The sequence below is a fragment of the Aureobasidium subglaciale genome (assembly GCF_000721755.1).
Source record: "Aureobasidium subglaciale EXF-2481 unplaced genomic scaffold scaffold_30, whole genome shotgun sequence".
In the NCBI taxonomy this organism is placed as follows: domain Eukaryota; kingdom Fungi; phylum Ascomycota; class Dothideomycetes; order Dothideales; family Saccotheciaceae; genus Aureobasidium; species Aureobasidium subglaciale.
The window spans coordinates 149,314-163,501 of NW_013566965.1; the positions used below are offsets into that span (position 1 = coordinate 149,314).

Here is a 14,188-nt window from a genome sequence, read left to right on the forward strand (position 1 = left end):
TATGTTAATGATTGTGCTTGGTGCATAGCGTGGCTAAATAGCATTTGGTGAATACAGAGAATTACAATATGAAGATCGATCAAGACGCTAGTCGTAGGTCACCCTGACATCCTGTCCTCGAGGAGTTGATGCCGAAGAAGTTTACTGGGTGCACAAACGTGGGGACACTCGAAGCTCTAGGGCAATTCAGACCGAGGAGAGTTGGGGAAGTTGCTTGGCAAAACGCGAACAGTGCAATTATTTCTTTTGGCATATTTTAGCATGGGAAATACATCGTCGCAGCCTGGAACTCAACACGCTGCCGTCGAATCGTTGAGTCAATCGTCGAGTCCATCAAACAAAATTGATCGAGGTAAATATCGCGCATCCTTCCCTCGACGACCGTGGAGCGCTCCCAGTCAACTAACGACGCGTCGCAGTAACCGCATCCGCCTTCATCATGGAGTCCCCCACTGTCGACACCGTGACCCAGACCCCTGGCACAACCAAGAGCAAGGCCGGCAAGCTGAAGACTTACGCCAAACAACGCGCCAGCTCGGCCTCGAAGCCAATGAGAAGCAGCGCACGCATTCGCGCTGCTTCCGAGGAGTTGATCGAACAGCAGACTCCTGCACGACCCAGCATTCCGCAAACCATTGACGAAACTCCAGTACAAGCCAAGGCCGCCAGAAAGACACGAAAGCGCAAGGCTGACACGGCCGCATCACCTGTTGTCGATGAAGCTATGGCCGACGCTGCTGTTGAGGAGCCAGCTGCACAGCCCGCCAAAATTCGCAAGCGTCGCTCAAAGAAGCAGGCCGAGGCAGAAGTCGAGCCTGAAGAAGAACAGGAGGCCGAAGTGCCAGAAACACAGGAGCCCGGCGAGGAACAAGCCGAGGAGCCACTCGAAGACGCTGAGGAGCACCCCGCTGAACCCGAGGAAGCGCGCGAGGATGTAGTCGATGAGCCTGAGGTTGAAGCTGGCGCCGCGGATGAGGAGCCCGAAGAGCCGATCGACAACACGGAAGGCGACATTAGCCAATTCGAGGTACCGCCGGACTCTGACAACGGAGAGGAGGAAGCCCAAACTTCATCAGCGAAGCCAAAGACAAAACGCAAGCGTCAATCCACCGAGAACGGGTCGCCTGCTCCATCAGTCAAACGCGTCAAGCGAGCCTCAATGCCACGAGCAGCTGCCGGTGACTACCCTGAGCATGGTCCATTCACGCCTGTCGAGTGTGACCTGATCGAGACTCACTTGGTGCAATTCTGTCTTGACAACGGATTGTCGCGCGATCAGCTCGTAAACATGATCCAGGCATCATCACGGGAAATGAGCAAAATCTACGTCGACCTCGCCACCGACGTCCTGCCACACCGCAACCGTCGCGCCGTCCAACGCTACTGCCGCCGTCACTACAACAACTTCCAACGCGGTCGCTGGACCGAGGAGCAAGATGAGTTGTTGCGCAACGCCTACGCCGAGAATCCCAACAAGTGGGTCAAGATTGGCGAACGTGTCGGCCGCATGCCAGAGGACTGCCGCGACCGCTGGAGAAACCACGTCTCGCTCGATCAACGTCATACCGATGTCTGGACCCAGGACGAAGAGCAACGTCTGGCCACCGCTGTACGTGACTGTCTCCGAGCCGTCGAAGCTACCATGGACACGACACTCGGCCGCGAGAACGAAGACGACTACATTGCTTGGAACGTCGTGGTGCAAAAGATGAATGGCTCACGCAACCGCCTCCAATGCAGCATGAAGTGGCGCAAGATCAAGCAACGCGTCATCCGCGAGGAGGCCAACCAAACCGAACGCGAAGAAGCCATTAAGCGTGGAGAAATCGCACCTACAGAAGAATACGACGACGGCATGACATCGCCCCACACGACCACCCGCTGGAAGGCCGAAGCAGCCCGCCGCTTCGACGAGATGACCGTCGGCGACATGCTCGACGTAACACGCGAAACACTCTACGGCGCACAAATGGGAGCCTTTGCCAGCAAAAACACCTTCTGGGCTGTCGTGACCAGATTACATGCAGGCTCCCCCTGGTCAACAGCAGACCGCAAGCAAGTGTACAGAAAACTCAAGGACACCGCTGGCGACCAAAAGGATTTCCGAGGTAACCTCGAAGCTCAGGTTGAATGGCTCGAGTCACACTTTGATGCTGATGCACTGGCTGTGCGCACGGCTCCTAAGCATAGAGCTAGTCATGGAGGTAGAAGAAGCACGGGCACTTTCCGCAGTGAGGAGAAGGTGCACGAGTCTGATGATGAGGGAGATGTGACTATGCCTTCTATAGGTGTGCAGCAGCAAATTGATGAGGAGATGGCTGATGCTGTTGGTCACAATGGCGTTGATGCTGAGATGACTGCTGAACAAGAAGCCGAGATTAATGGAAATGGAAACGGATATGCTCAAGAGGAGGAACTTGCAGAGCAGGAGCAGACACAGGTTGAGGAAGAGCCGGAAGTACCACAGAGCCCGCATGTCAGCGAGTCTGAGCACGAGGAGGCCGATTACCAGTAAGCGATTATAATTCCGCGACGCAGAGGCTGAGGAACGGTTGGAAGGAGATGGGGGAGTGGACGCTACAATGATCCGGAAGGCGGATGGATTGGGTTTGCTTCGTTGTGTAATTTTTTTTGCCTTTGTTGCTGTTCTTTCTGCCTTTGTTGCTTTTTTTTCTTCTGATATCCAAAGTTACCAATCGAGTATTTTCTTCCCTCCACTGTCCCTTTCTAGCCATGGGTCATAGGTGGCTTGGCTTGGTTGCGACTGCAAGTGCAGAGCCTTGTATCCATCAAGGTGCAAGAGCAAGATGTTGGATGGACGTTTAGGCTTCGGTCAGGGTTATATACTTCAACCAACTCGAAGCGTCCAAACTCCCAGCAACTTGACATGTCAATGGTATACCCATATCTTCTCGCTATGCATACCCGGTCGTTTTATTCGCATGTCTAGGTATCTGTAACGACCTGTCATACCACCATTTGAGCATGACTGGGAATCCTTCACTCCCATGGAGTGTCCAAAGGAGCTGGTTTGCCCTGAACGTCTTGACAAATAAAAGAATCGAGATCATGTCGACGAGAGTTGACGACAAGACACTACATTTCCTAGAAGCAAAAGCTTGGAAGCGTAAGTATGATATCAAAGGGCTTGTAACTAGTGTAACAAGTACCGTAACTCTAGTCTTAAGAAGTATCGTGACAGAGAAAAGATATGAGCAGGGTGGTACCCCAAGCGTTCGAGACTTGGTGAAAGACAAGCGCGCAGTGTCAGGGTCACCTACCTCAACGAATCCACTTTTACGCACTCAGAGAACCACGACATCAATACTCATTTTGAAGTGTGGTCTTCATCAACACATCCGAGAGGAAAAGGAGAAAGAGAATCGCAAGATAGCATAAGGATGAAAAAAATGTATTCATTAGGTTAGACTCTTTGGTCCAAAAAAGACAAAACTCCTTCGCTGGTCGTAAAGATAGAACAAACAATGCCTTGCCAGAGCCCTAGCACCGAGGGTCGGCCCCTTTTTCTTCTTCTCCGAACGTGAGTGATACTGATACACTATCGCATCACTTCAAACGTTCCATCTCCTGTTGTCCATGCCACAGAACTACCCGTTCAGTGGCGTCTATGTCGGACCACCATGGCCTAACCTGGCCCATGTATATGCAATGGATCATTCCAATAGCGCAAAAGAGAAAATGTGATCAAACAATCAAACAACTTTTCGACATGAATGGAGGCCGTTTAAAGCTTGGAGAGGTGAGAAGCGAGCTCCTTGACCTCATCGCGAACCTTCTTGCCCTCGGTGAAGGGGTCGTACATGCGCTTCTGGACGTACTCGGTCAAAGCCTTGTCGTCCATGTTGCGCAGACCGAGCTCGCGGTCGACACCAGCCTTCTGGGCAGCGCGGATGACACCACAGGTGACAACGACGCTGACGTCGCGAATGCGGCGGACATCGGGGTACAACCAGTTCTGCTCAATCTCTTCGGGGAGGAGAGAGTCTGAAAGGGCCTTACCAGATGCGTAGATCATGGACTGAGTGACGTTGACGGACTTGGACAGGATGGCGCCAAGACCGATACCAGGGAAGACGTACATGTTGTTGCCTTGTCCAGGCTCGAGGGTCTTGCCGTTGTACTCAAGGGCAGGGAAGGGCGAACCAGAGGCGAAGAGGCAACGACCCTCGGTGTACTTGATGGCGTCCTCGAAGGTGCACTCAGACTTGCTGCTGGGGTTGGACAGGGGGAAGATGACGGGCATCTTGTTCAACTCGGCCATACGCTTAAGGATTTCAGGAGTGAAGGCACCGCCGATGGTGCTGAGACCCATAAGGATGGTAGGCTTGACGTACTCGATGACGTCCTCGAGAGTCTTGTACTGCTTGCCCTCGTTGTCATCACGAGAGAAGTAGAGCTTGTGCTCCGCAAGCTTGTCACCACGGTCGTTGGTGATGAGACCCTTGGAGTCGACGAGCCAGAAGCACTTTCTAGCCTGATCCTCGGTGAGACCCTCGTTCATGAAGAACTCGACAAGCTGCTTGGCAACACCGACGCCGGCAGAGCCAGCACCGAAGAAGACGGCACGCTGGTCAGCGGCGGCAACCTTTGACTGCTTGACACCGTTGATGAAGCCACCAAGGATGACGGCACCAGTACCCTGGATGTCGTCGTTGAACATGGTGTAGGTCTTCTGGTAACGCTCGAGCGAAGGGAAGGGGTTCTTGAAGTCCTCGTACTGGATGACGATACCGGGCCAGCGCTCGGTAAGAGCGGCCATGAGCTCGTCAAGGAACTCACGCTCCTCCTCGGCAGTGACCTTGTCGCGTCTGCTGCCCAGATAGAGAGGGTCGTTGCGGAGCTCCTCGTTGCTGGTACCCAAGTCGAGAGTGAGGGGGAGAGTGGCATCGGGTCTGATACCAGCGCAAGCAGTGTAAAGGGCGAGCTTGCCAACAGGGATACCCATGCCATTGATGCCAAGGTCACCGAGACCAAGGATACGAGAGCCGTCAGTGACGACGGTGATCTCGACGTGGTGGGGCCAGTTCTGGATGATGGAGTGGAGGTTACCCTTGTCCGAGAAAGAAAGGTACATGCCTAGTGGTTGTTAGCGGGGTGCGATTGAGATGGCTGTGGCTCGAGTAGACATACCCTCAGGCTGAGTGTAGAGTTCTGACCATCTCTGGCAGGCCTCGCCGACGGTGGGAGTGTAGATGACGGGGGTGATCTCCTTGACGTTGCCGGACAAGAGACGGTAGAAGAGGTTGACGTTTGTGTTTCTCAGGTGAGTGAGGTATTGGTACTTGTCGATGGGATTTTGCTTGTTCTCGAGGAGCTGGAGGCATCTCTTTTCTTGTGTCTCGAAGCTCTCGACGGCAGGAGGTGTGAGGCCATATGTGCGGAGGTACTTGCGGACCTCGATGGGGTATGCGGTATCGTAGTCGGCGCTCCTGAGCAGGGGTCAGACGTTGTTCAAAGGCTTGTGCTGAGGTGCAGACTTGTTTACTTACGATTGCCTTGAAGAGACGGCGGGAGGGTTGCTCTGCATGATGTTTGCTGCAGGAGCAGGAGCGATAGAAGCTGAATTAGACATAGTGGAGGAAGTGTGAAAAAGGGCAGATGCTCGTCGGGCAGAGGTCGAGGGGAGAGGACGCTTAAGTAGGGAATGGAGCACGCGAGATGAGGATAGAGACATAGAGCAAGGAATTCAGGCTAAAACAGCCAGCGGTCAGCAATTTATAATCTCTGATGAAACTGAGAGAAAGGTCGCCATATGTCGGAAGAGGGACCCATTCGGCATATGAGGCCTCACGAAAATGCGAGCCTCATGTCATCGGGCAGTTACATTCTAGACAATGAAGCTCCACCAGAAACCAAACCGATGCTGGGGGTTGTGGGGTACCGATAAATTCGGCCCGTAGCTTTGCCCTACGCCGACTCCCCAGCCTCAGCTTCTTCCCAAATCAACCTGCTTTTAGCTCAATTGAATTCTCGCCCGCGACTTCTACTCGAGTTTATGAATGGTTTTAGACACTTCCTTTTGCTTTGACTGGTATGGATTGTTCAAAATCTATAGCTTACACCACTTAATTGCCGCTATCTGTTTCCCGAAGTCGCAGAGGACCCTAAACCGTGCACAACCGCGCAGAAAAACCCCCACGCCTCCGATTTTTCCCGCAGAGGTCCGCTGAGGATATTTATTTTCAGCCTAGCCTTCGGCCGTCGCGTCGGCCTTCTTTCCTGCTCTGTCCTTCCCGATCCCGTGACTGAAGGCATGGTGCTTTCCCCTGATTTTCATAACACCTCGTCGGAGCTATCGCAAACCCCAGACCCTCTACCTCGGTCTGCTCGGTCGATAGTCGAGAATGCCATCACGAAGGCTGTGTCTCATAACGCCATGAAGTGTAAAAGTGCCTGGTGGCATGGTATACTTTGTGTAGTTCCCTGTTCTCACATGCTTCCCCGCAATGATGATGACGATGACGGCTTTTAGACGTTGGTACTGCTTGCTGCTTGCTGCCTGCTTGCTGCTAGCTACCAATCCACATTGAACACTACCATAGCTCTTCACTACACTACCCCAATCAATTCACTTCAATCTTCCACTCGCTGTAACTCATTATCGCCCGGTCATCCCTGCAGTCACCATGTCGTCCTGCCTCGGATTCCGCAAGTCAAAGTCCGACGACACAAAGCCCCTGCTACCCGTGTACCGAGATGATACGATCCTCCAGCGCGAGCTTCACCAGAAGCTGCACTCGTATCAGATGATCAAAGCTTTGACCGACGGATACATGCCCTCAAATGAACAGCTCATCATCAACCTCCGATCATTACTCTCATCCGACGTCCTAAACCCCAGCGACCCAAACCTCAGCGATTCAGGAAGACGCCTAGCCAAGTTCTCAAAAGAGTGGCTCAAGGACTTCATTGAACTGCTCGTGCACAAGAATGGCGAGGACCAGATCCAAGACTTTATTTGGGGATTGAGCCACTCCAAAGTACATGTCGACGTAGGAGACCTCGCACACAGAGCGGCCAAGGTACAATCCAAGGCAAAGACCGCTGCTGGTGAGTACTCAGTTCAATCGAATCAAAGTCGTCACGCTAACAATGCATAGCTTATCAAAGCCTGCAGACCGTCGGATCCCTCCTTCTCACAAATTCCGACTTCCGCATCTTCCTGTCAGATTTGAACGTTGTTGGCCGCGAAGTCTTCAAGGATGCTGCCTTCTCCCTGTCGAATGTCGCAAAGGAGGCTGGCAAGCAGATCGAGCCATCACAAGAAGAGCAACAGAAGTTGAGCAAGGTCGGTGCCGACTCTGGACCCCCACCCTCAGGCAAGGACATTGGAAACGACGTTGCAGATGTCTCCAAGGTTGTCGCAAACGGCGTCGCTCAAGTTGCTCAAGACACTGAGCAGAGTGCCGAAGAGAAGCTTTCTGGCGACGAAGGCCAGGTCATGTTGAACCGCTTGAAGCAGGCAGTCACGAAGCTTAGAAAGCGTCCTGACTACAACGAGTCTGTCTCAACCCTTGCCACTCTGCTCAAACGCTACGCTATCGCGTACTCTCGCTCAGTCGAAGAGACTGTCAACGCTATTGAAGTAGATGTACATGAGAATGCCGAGATGGACAAGGCTGGAAAGAACTTCTGGTCCCTGCTCTCATCCTTCGGCGACCGCGATGCCTGGAAGCAGCTTGAGGAAACGTTCAAAAAGGTCGTCTCGCACTCCGAGAAGGACCCTGAGTTTGAGAACCTCATGGTGGACATTGGCAACTCACTTCAGACTCTGCTTACTGATCCTAACTTCTTCGACACTGCTCGCGAGAAGTTTGATGAGCTGCGTGAGAAGTCTCGCAAGGTTGGGTCGGAGTCTGACCTTCGTACTGACATCGACAACTTCCTCGGACAGCTCCAAGAGACTTTGGTTTCTGTCTTGAACGATGAAGATGTGACCAAGCTTATGCAGCACAGCATGAAGATTTTCCGCATTCTATCGCCTCTTCACAATGCCACTAACCCGGAGCTCTTGACCGATGCCATCAACATCTTCATCCCTCTGATGATCGCCGCCATTCAGTATATTCCTATCCCCCGTCTGGAGATCAGCACTCCCGACATCGACCTCTTGCTCGAGAATCTTATCATCGAGCCTGGCAAGACGGTCAACCACACCTCTTTCCTGCCTTACAAGCTTCGCGTCGAGACTTACAACGACTTCGAAATTCGCAAGGCCAGATTCCGCACAACTTCCACATCATCTCATTTTGTCACTATCAAGATTGATGGTATCTCGGCTCGTGCCGAAGAAGTTGGCTTCTGGATGCGTGCCCACTCCGGTCTGTTCAGACTGGCCGATGAGGGTATCACATCATTCGCTCTCGACGAGAAGGGTCTGGATATCCATCTTGATGTAGAGATTGCCAAGGACAGAATGGAGTCGATGCTCAGTCTCAAGGCTGTTCGTGTCAATGTTCACAAACTTGACTACACTCTGCGCAAGAGCAAGTTCTCTTGGTTGGCATGGTTGGTCAAGCCCATCCTCAGACCCATCGTACGTAAGGTCATGGAGAAGCAGATTGCTAGCGGTATTGCAGACGCTTTGCACGCAGCCAACCGCGAACTTCTTTACGCCCGCGAGCGTCTGCGTGCCACTCGCGTCGCCGACCCCAACGACCTCATCACTTTCTTCAAGGCTGTTGCTGCACGCCTCACACCCGAGGATGACCCCGATCTTTACACTCGTGTCGGCATTGCTCAACCTGGCAAGGGAGTCTTCAAGGGCAAGTACGCACCTGGCAGTGTGGTCAAGCTGTGGAACGAGGAAGCGGCTCAGGCCGAGGAGAGAATCGAGGATGGTTCAGAGGTCAGAGGCTGGAGAAACGACGTCTTCAGCTTGTTGGCTGTTTAAGCGGGAAAAAATCAATGATGAGTTACGAAGGTCATGCTTTCAGGGGATGGAAAGTCTGTACGGGTCACAGACAGGTCACAGGCGCAGTGAGGATCAACAGAACGAACCGTATTGTAATTTATAGCACACCGATTTAAGTTAATCATCACAGCCCGTTCATTCTGTTTGTCCTGCATTGATCTTGGTGTTTTTGTGCAGCAATCTATTTGGCTACGTCATCGCAAACAGGTGGCTGGTAATTCGAGCAAGCCTCGATTATTTTCGCGACTTTGTCCGACCAAATTCGCACTTGCAAAAACAAGCCTTCACTACAAGAAAAAGAAGAGTTGCATCGAGTGCTTGGTTTCGCTTGAATCGTGCACCATCTACAGCAGTCCGAACAGCTCAACAACAAAAGATGGCGTTGAGCTCGCCTAACCCTGAGCATCTCCATGGCTTGGTTGACATGGGAAGGTAGAAAAAACCCCCTCCATCAATTTTCACTTTGAGAGATTAGACCGTACAAATCACAGAAAAACTATAACGGATTCCTCCGCAAAAGGAGGACCGAATGACAACTCGAAATTGCATACTAACGTAACATTACAATCCAACAGCAACGGCATCCGCTTCTCCATCACCGACCTCTCACCACCAACAACGAGGATTTTACCGACACTCTACACCTCTCGCGCTGGAATCTCACTCTACGATGCTCAATATTCTTCCTCTGGCGACCGTGTCCCTATCCCCGAACATACAATCGCCAAAGTAATCGACAAACTAGTACACTTCAAACGCACCTGTACCGATTTCAACGTCCCGGACAAAAACATCAATATCCTGGCCACTGAAGCTACTAGAACAGCAGTGAATTCTGAAGTCTTCAGAGCTAGCATCAAGCAAGCTACGGGTTGGGAAGTTAGACTGTTGGCTAAAGAGGATGAGGGTAAAGTTGGCGCATTGGGGGTTGCGACTAGTTTGGGGGAGGTGAAGGGATTGGTTATGGATCTTGGTGGCGGATCCACTCAGTTGACGTGGCTGATCAGTGATGCCAAGACTGGAGAGATCAAGATGCCAGAGAGGGGTGCTGTCAGTATGCCGTTTGGTGCTGCGGCATTGAGTAGGCGTCTTGTGGAAGCTGAAAGGCAAGGAGGAAACAAGAAGAGGGAATTTGCAGAGGAGGTCAAGGGGGCTATCAAGCAGGCGTTTGAAAGTCTGAGTGTTCCTGATGAGTTGACGGAGTTGGCGAAGAGGGAGGGTGGGTATGCTTTGTATCTCTCTGGAGGTGGATTTCGTGGTTGGGGGTTTGTGCTCATGAGTCAGCATAAGGTATCGCCGTACCCTATTCCCGTCATCAATGGGTTTCGTACGACTAGGGGCGACTTTCTGGATACTGGTGCTGTTGAAGCTGCAGCTATGGATGTCGACTCAGATGAAGACGCTGCAATCTTCAGAGTCTCTCAACGACGAGCAAGCCAAGTTCCGGCAGTCGCATTCTTGGTCACGGCACTCTCGGAAGCCCTACCTCACATCAAAGAAGTACGGTTCTGTCAAGGTGGTGTCAGAGAAGGCTATCTCTTCTCCTCTCTCCCAGTCGACATACGCCAACAATCTCCAGTGGTTGTCGCCACCTCTGCACACGCTTCCCCTTCATCGCCACACTATGCCCAACTACTCCTCACCGCCATCCCGCCCAACATCTCTCCCATCTCTACACCTATTCTAACAGCATTCGCAAACCTCTCTGGCCATTTCTCCTCTCACCCAAAGGATATCCGCGCCGCAGCCGCTTTACGCAGCACAAGCACCGGCATCCTAGCCTCAGCACACGGACTCTCCCACGACGAACGTGCTCTCCTCTGCCTCTTACTCTGCGAACGCTGGGGAGGACTCAAAGACCTGCCTCCTACAGACATTTCCTTTTTCCACTCCATGCAAGCACTAGCAGGAGCTGAGAGTGCTTGGTGGGCTAGATATCTGGGTCGTGTGGGTGCTTTGATTGGCGCTGTGTATCCTTCTGGAAAAGGCCAGGGTGCAATGACGTTGGGAGCCAGTTGGGGTGTTTCGAAGAAAGGGGAAAAGACTCTGGTGCTCAAGACACAAGACCAGGCGGGCAGATCTTTGAACTCTATTGTCGAGGATGAAATGGACAAGATTGAAAAGGCTGGAAAGAAGAAAAACTGGGTTGGAGGAAGAGATGGCTGGGGTATCAAGGTCGATGTACTCTGATCTTCTCGACGGTAATTGTAGACTCTAGAAGGGTGCTGTAGAAACGCATAATGTTTTCAAATCTGGGAGACGTTGTTTGTGGAGTGTGAAAGAGGTGGCTAACCTGCTTGACATGTACTGCTCGGTCGAACGTTACCCTGCGTTTGTACAGATATGTCAGAGATAGACTCCCCTAAGGAGATTTATATCAGGGCACTAACAACAACTTAGCACAGGCTTCATACCTCTGACTCTATTTCTCTTGTCTTCTATGCCACTGATCCATCACTCTGGCCTCATTTAAGGATCTACCCATCCACATACCTCTACGCCGGAGAGTCCAACTCTGTATGAAACAGTCACTGACGCCAAACGCTTCGCTGTGTACCTTCGAGACAGAGAAATTCGTCTGACAGAGCAACCTCCTCAACAGTTCTTCTCCTCGCCACCCATATTGTTCAGAAAAGCATGAATATCAGAGAACAAAAGCCAAGTTCGTAATATGAGAAATCGATATACTACCCCTTATGAATGTAAAAGTATGACATTCTCATTCCTTGCAGTGTTTAATGAGTGCCGCGGATATCTTCGTGTTATACAACATATAATACACAGATCCTTCAAGTTGTAATTAACAGTACCACCTAATCCCTGAATAAAGTAGATGGCGAAAAAAGAAAAAAGAAAATATCCAAAGATATACATTCCCTTAAACAAAACCCCCCCAGTACATCTGACATAAAAACGACACTTTACAGTAAAAAACATCACATCATCGACATTCAAAGACTTTCACATCATGTACCCCGTCCAATGAGCGTTATAAAACATACCACCTTAATACCATCTAAACTTTTCTTTGCCACAACACTCTACAATCAGCAAAGAGCCATCCGGGCTGCGGATGAACATCATGGCTTGTTGGTTCTGTCGTGTTTCCTCAAGTATCTCGCTGCCAATCGATACCAGACGACGATGCAGAGGTCAACAAGGGAAGATAGTACAAGCGAGCTCTCGAGAGTGCAGGAAGTGGTGTTGATAAGTATCCTGCATCATTACAGTAAACATGTTCGAGGTCAAAAGGTAAAAGGTAGAAGGCAGATATATTCTCCACATCTGCTGTGCTCCAATCGCCCCTCCCCCAGGTACACCATTAAGGGGAGCATAATCTCTCTTGCTCGTAAGTAGATTGGAAAGTGGAATCCCTTGACGAGTATCAGAGATTTCGATGTTTTGTGGTTTGTGGATATTCTCGTGGTAATGCATTGCCGTTGTTTGCGTTTGTGACCTGGTTAGCGAGGAGACCATTGCCTTTGAGACCGTGAGAAGAACGAATTGAGGTACTGATAGTTGGAGCACGAGAATACCTTGGTATGGGGACCAGCGCGACGAGCGGTAGTGGTTGGGGGGAGAAGAGGAAGGTGAGGCAAATTAATTGAGGTAAACAGTTTCATTGTGTCATTAGGCATAGTACACAAGTAACTCACGTTTGGAGCATTGGAATATGAGCTAATCGTTTGTCCTTGATTGTATGTTTGAATAGCAAAGCAATGTTACATGATGTGTCTTCGATCAGTCCAGTAAATCTCCAGCAACATAAGAGTCATTCTTTCATAGCGTGTCATCATCCAACAGCAATCGAACAAGCAATTCCTTGTTCCATCATCATCTCATACATCAGAGGTCGTCATCAGCAATCGATGGTGTTTCCATCATGTCGTAGAAGTCGTGTATCGCATGCATATGCATGCCGTATAGGTCGTTCTCGATCGAAGAAGCTTCAAGTCTTCTTTCTCGACTCCCTCTTGGCCTGGTCAGCCTTGACGGCCTTGTTGTAGACGTGCAGAGACTTGCTGCCTTCGATGTGAGCCTCTTTGCCCAGACCGCTTGGGAGGATGAGCTTCGTACTGTAGAAGGAGAAGTCAGCTCGAAAGTACATGACAGATGACAGAAATGATGGACTGAAAGATGAAGCAGGGGCATAGAGACTTGGACACTTACGCTGTCTGGAAGTCGTGAGCAGACAAAGTGGGCCTCTTCTGTTTCTTGCACAGATCGGACGCAAGCTCTGCAAGGCGCATACAGAGATCTACGAGTGATGTCAGATGGAATGGTAAAACACGGGTGATAGATCAGAGCAGCACTTACCCTTGATGAGATCATTCATGATCTGCATGGCAGAAGTAGTGATGGTTCCATCGCGGTCAAGCTGCTTGAGCACTAGAAGAGCGTCAGTCAGTCACGTATATCAGGTAGGGAGAAAGAGAGAAAGACAAACCCTTGTGAATGTACGCCGTAAAGTTGGTAGGGTCGTTCTTGCGTTTCTTCTTTCTCTTGCCATCGGCGTTCACGCTGGGCACTGCTTTTCCAGCAGTTGACTTTCTTGCGACAGTCTTCTGGATAGGCTCAGACTCAGGCTCAGCATCATTGACATTAACATCAGAGATCTCAGTATCGGGTGTAGGAGCAGGAGCTTCATCAGCAGTGGAAGACATTGCGCCGTCAGCAATGTTGCTGTGGGAGCTGCTGGCATGAGCGCTTGACTGAACACCATCATCGTGCTGCGTGTCATTGTCAACTTGAGTCTCAGCATCAGGCTGGACGTTCTGCTGCTGGGTAGACTGATCGACACCAGCCTGAGTGTTGGCAATGGCAGCCTTGATCTGGGCTGAGGAACCCTTCTTAGCTCTCTTGGGAGGCATCTTGAGTGTATGGGTGATGGAAAGAGCGCAGAGACTTGTCACACGTCTAGACAGAGTGTGATGAACAGATAGAAGGAAGAAACACGTAAGATAGACGTGTAAAAGGACGATGATGGATGAAAGAAGGGAAGGCAGGGGACTGGCGTAAAGGAAGGATTTGAGCGTGGACAGCTGCCGAGACTCGACGACTAAGCAAGAGGCGGTCCATGCCCAAGACGGCGACATCATCACGACCGGAACGGAAGGAGCTACCCCGTATAGTGGCTCTTCGATGTAGATGACCTTCTGAGTGGGTTTCAAGTCTTTTGACGTGCGTAGAGAGCGATGGTCCTCTGGCATGACCAGGGCGAAGACTTGCCATGACTATACGACACCTACAGCC

The 14,188-nt window shown here is 51.1% G+C and overlaps 5 protein-coding genes across 5 annotated transcripts; 3 read left to right on the plus strand and 2 right to left on the minus strand.

The window, feature by feature from the left end:
- Positions 1-286: 286 nt before the first annotated feature.
- AUEXF2481DRAFT_44182 (uncharacterized protein) lies at positions 287-2,856 on the plus strand. The gene has a single exon (XM_013484394.1). The coding sequence runs from the start codon at positions 440-442 to the stop codon at positions 2,513-2,515; it is 2,076 nt and encodes a 691-aa protein (XP_013339848.1). The 5' UTR covers positions 287-439; the 3' UTR covers positions 2,516-2,856.
- Positions 2,857-3,745: 889 nt separating this feature from the next.
- AUEXF2481DRAFT_8616 (uncharacterized protein) lies at positions 3,746-5,593 on the minus strand (the record flags this gene model as incomplete). Its single annotated transcript, XM_013484359.1, has 3 exons — positions 3,746-5,097; positions 5,152-5,450; positions 5,511-5,593. 3 exons carry the CDS (start codon positions 5,591-5,593, stop codon positions 3,746-3,748), a joined length of 1,734 nt encoding a protein of 577 aa, XP_013339813.1.
- An 826-nt stretch (positions 5,594-6,419) lies between these two features.
- On the plus strand, positions 6,420-8,920 carry AUEXF2481DRAFT_500636 (uncharacterized protein). The gene is made up of 2 exons (XM_013484425.1): positions 6,420-7,071; positions 7,122-8,920. The coding sequence occupies exons 1-2, from the start codon at positions 6,648-6,650 to the stop codon at positions 8,912-8,914; spliced, it is 2,217 nt and encodes a 738-aa protein (XP_013339879.1). The 5' UTR covers positions 6,420-6,647; the 3' UTR covers positions 8,915-8,920.
- Positions 8,921-9,203: 283 nt separating this feature from the next.
- Positions 9,204-11,380, plus strand: AUEXF2481DRAFT_44185 (uncharacterized protein). Its single transcript, XM_013484395.1, has 2 exons — positions 9,204-9,367; positions 9,511-11,380. Exons 1-2 carry the CDS (start codon positions 9,312-9,314, stop codon positions 11,123-11,125), a joined length of 1,671 nt encoding a protein of 556 aa, XP_013339849.1. The 5' UTR covers positions 9,204-9,311; the 3' UTR covers positions 11,126-11,380.
- A 1,504-nt stretch (positions 11,381-12,884) lies between these two features.
- AUEXF2481DRAFT_8619 (uncharacterized protein) lies at positions 12,885-13,806 on the minus strand (the record flags this gene model as incomplete). Its single annotated transcript, XM_013484360.1, has 4 exons — positions 12,885-13,011; positions 13,106-13,193; positions 13,253-13,324; positions 13,383-13,806. 4 exons carry the CDS (start codon positions 13,804-13,806, stop codon positions 12,885-12,887), a joined length of 711 nt encoding a protein of 236 aa, XP_013339814.1.
- Between the last annotated feature and the right edge of the window lie 382 nt (positions 13,807-14,188).